We start from the raw sequence: 3,060 nt of genomic DNA, 5'->3' as shown, positions 1-3,060 counted from the left end.
AAATTTGAATAAAACTTGATTAATTGATACACCAATCTAAGATTACTATTTTTCAAAATCATCTTAAAGAATAATTCAACCGATTAGATCTAATACAAATCCACACTTAAATAATAAATCACTATCGGTGGTATAAGATTGAGATAAGGTTCCTTAAATGAATTTGAGTTTATTTTTGCAGAGAAAAACACTTTTCATGTTTTATATTAAGGGAGGTGCAACCAAGATTGCACCCAAATTTTCGGCGGGATATACATAATAAGGAATTAATTGATCAAGAGTTGTGTTCTTGAAGAATTTATAATTTAGTATTAGAACATTACTTGTCATTCTGAATCTTTTGCGGTCATTCAGTCGGGGCAAGCAAATCTCATATGTTAGATTTGAATTGAACTCAATTCAAAGCTCGAGATTTTACTATACCGATTAAATAAGAAGTAACCATTGGCATGTACTAATTTATCTCAATCCAGGAATAACAAGTACAATTTCACACCTCATTGTAGCATACACAAAAACTTAAAAAGGGGCATATGATTCATAAGCTAAGTTCTTCAGACAATTTACATACAAATGTATTTTATTCAAAAATAAATAGATGAAAAAAAAAACATAATAGGAGAAAACTTTATTCAACTAAGTTTGGGCTGATAATTTGTATCCTGATATGATGGCTGATAGTGCTAGAAACAAAAAAGCAAAAAAGGACATAGTAATGGTTGCAGCTGATGAGTCTGTAAATAGAGTATCTCCATTTTCTCTCATTCTATCTGTTACAGGAATCGATGTGGATGCTGATGATATCAACAAATACGCCATCACCTAAAAAAAAATCTTTTTATTAATAGTTTTTAAATTAGAGGATAAAATTTAATGTTTTTTAATAGTATTAATTTTACTAAAATCATATGATAAAAAAAATATTAACAACACTCATACCTGATCCCCAAGAAAATCAATCAAAGCTGCAGTGGTAGCCCTAAACATATTATTCCCAGTTGAAAGTTCATGAATTTGACGATACACTTGTCCTCCAGTATATAAACTAGAAAATATTGTTACAACAAGCAAATACCTATAAAAAAATATCCAAGAAAAATAATTTAAATTTTCTGAAATTGTTGTCCTAGTTACTTTCCAAATCTTAATATTACAACAAAATTCAAAAAAAAATTGTTCATTAAAAAATGTCAATATTTGTACCTGTATTCTTGATACATGTCGAAATTTTCCCAATTGCCATGATTATTACTTGCCATGAGGAGGAAGGAAACCAAAGAGAAAAATAGAGCAACTCCTCTCAATCCCAAAGAGCCTCTCTTGAGAGAGTCCTCCCTCTTCCACCGTTGTAGGATTCCGTCGTTGATTCCGTTCGTTGGCCGTATCGGACTCATGTCTACCTTCACTTCTGAATCGGTAGGATTCAACATCTTTAGTTGATAATCAATAACACTTGAGAGTTTGAGATTTTATACAATGATGAGTTTACAAAATGAGAGTCAAAACAAATGCATGCTTAATATTGATATAATGTGTTTTCTTCTTCACCTAAAGGAAGGGAGATTAGGTTAAATTGATAAAGACAAATGAACAATAAAATAACAAAATACATATTTAGTGTACTCATAAGAACAAGTACATTTAAAAAAAATCACACGGTTATGTATTATATTTATGATTTTTTTTTATTTTACCTTTTTATTTACTTAAGGGGTTATACTAAAATTTATATAAAGATATTGAGACTATATATATTTTGGCATTGGTCTCTATTATTTCATTATATCAAAGGGTTAAAATGATTCTTCCAAATTTTTGTTTTGAATATGTTTGTACATATGTTTATGCATAGGTGAAAAGGTGATGTTCAAGTGCAAATGATGAATATATAAATAAAAGTGCAATGTATGTTTTATAAAGGAGAAGAGGACTTATAAGGGTGATGAATCGTGTAAATGTTTCATAGTAAACTATGATTAACAACAATTAAATTAAACAAGTTCAAGTGATTTTAATATGCATTACTACATCAAATTCGACCTCTATTTATTAGGGGTGGACATGAGATGGGTTTGACCGGATTTGCGATCAAAATCTTGTTTGAATCAAACCAAATCTATGTGAAATTTGGCACACAAACTACCATGAAAATGAATGGGTTGGACAAGTTATGAGTGGTATGAGATCAGAGATCATACGTGAGTTGATTTGAATAACACGGATTGGGCCAGTTATTAGATCGAATGGAATTTTTGTCTAATAAAAAATAACCCTTCTACCCGTGGTTAAGTTTTTTTCCTTTTTTTTTTTAAATCAAAAGATTGTTGGGGCTACAATCACCAGAAAAATATTGGGTTGTGAGATAAAAAAATGTCAGAACAATAATTTGTATAGAGAATTAAAGAGAAACAATAGTAAAAGATAATGAACACGAACGATCTTTATTAACGCAATTTTGTCAATGGTGTTTATCTCGACGACTATAGAGCAGCTATAGTTTCTTTTTATTTATGCGATTAATTAGGGTTATAGTGTTCCAAGTAATATATATATATATATATATATATATATATATATATATATATATATATAATGCTAAAAGTTAGTTTGCAATAATACTTATAATGGGCCTAAAACACATTTAGAATTTGCACATATTGTGTTCCTCTATTTTTTAATATTAGTCATACTCAACAATCTCCACCGTAGTGAATATCAAACTTATATGAAGACTTCATACATGACGATCGCATCCTGTCAACTAGGGAGCTTCACCTCCTGCTTAACCTTGATAAACATGTAACAAGTTCAAGCAATGTTTGAACTTGTCACTGGTGACTGACTTGGGCAACATATTAGCTCAATTTCTTGAAGTATGGACATTTTCAAGTAATACTTGTCCAAAACTGCAAGCAATTCTCTAATCTTGTCAAACCTTATATCAATATGTTTGGTCCTGACATGATACACCTGATTTTTTGCCAAATTAATGGCACTATGACTATCACAATGAAACCGAACTCCAAATTTCTCAACACCCAATTATCTCACCAATCTGAT

At 30.0% G+C, this 3,060-nt stretch overlaps 1 protein-coding gene across 1 annotated transcript; it reads right to left on the bottom strand.

Annotated features, from left to right (window-relative positions):
• Positions 1-636: 636 nt before the first annotated feature.
• LOC127107768 (CASP-like protein 4B1) lies at positions 637-1,472 on the bottom strand. The gene is made up of 3 exons (XM_051045091.1): positions 1,204-1,472; positions 940-1,075; positions 637-822 (listed from the first exon to the last, which is right to left on the bottom strand). The coding sequence occupies exons 1-3, from the start codon at positions 1,428-1,430 to the stop codon at positions 637-639; spliced, it is 549 nt and encodes a 182-aa protein (XP_050901048.1). The 5' UTR covers positions 1,431-1,472.
• Positions 1,473-3,060: the final 1,588 nt, after the last annotated feature.

This window comes from Lathyrus oleraceus, chromosome 7 (assembly GCF_024323335.1).
Source record: "Lathyrus oleraceus cultivar Zhongwan6 chromosome 7, CAAS_Psat_ZW6_1.0, whole genome shotgun sequence".
Classification (NCBI taxonomy): Eukaryota; Viridiplantae; Streptophyta; class Magnoliopsida; order Fabales; family Fabaceae; genus Lathyrus; species Lathyrus oleraceus.
The sequence above is the reverse complement of the archived record's forward strand: the minus strand, read 5'-3'. Positions and strand labels throughout refer to the sequence as shown.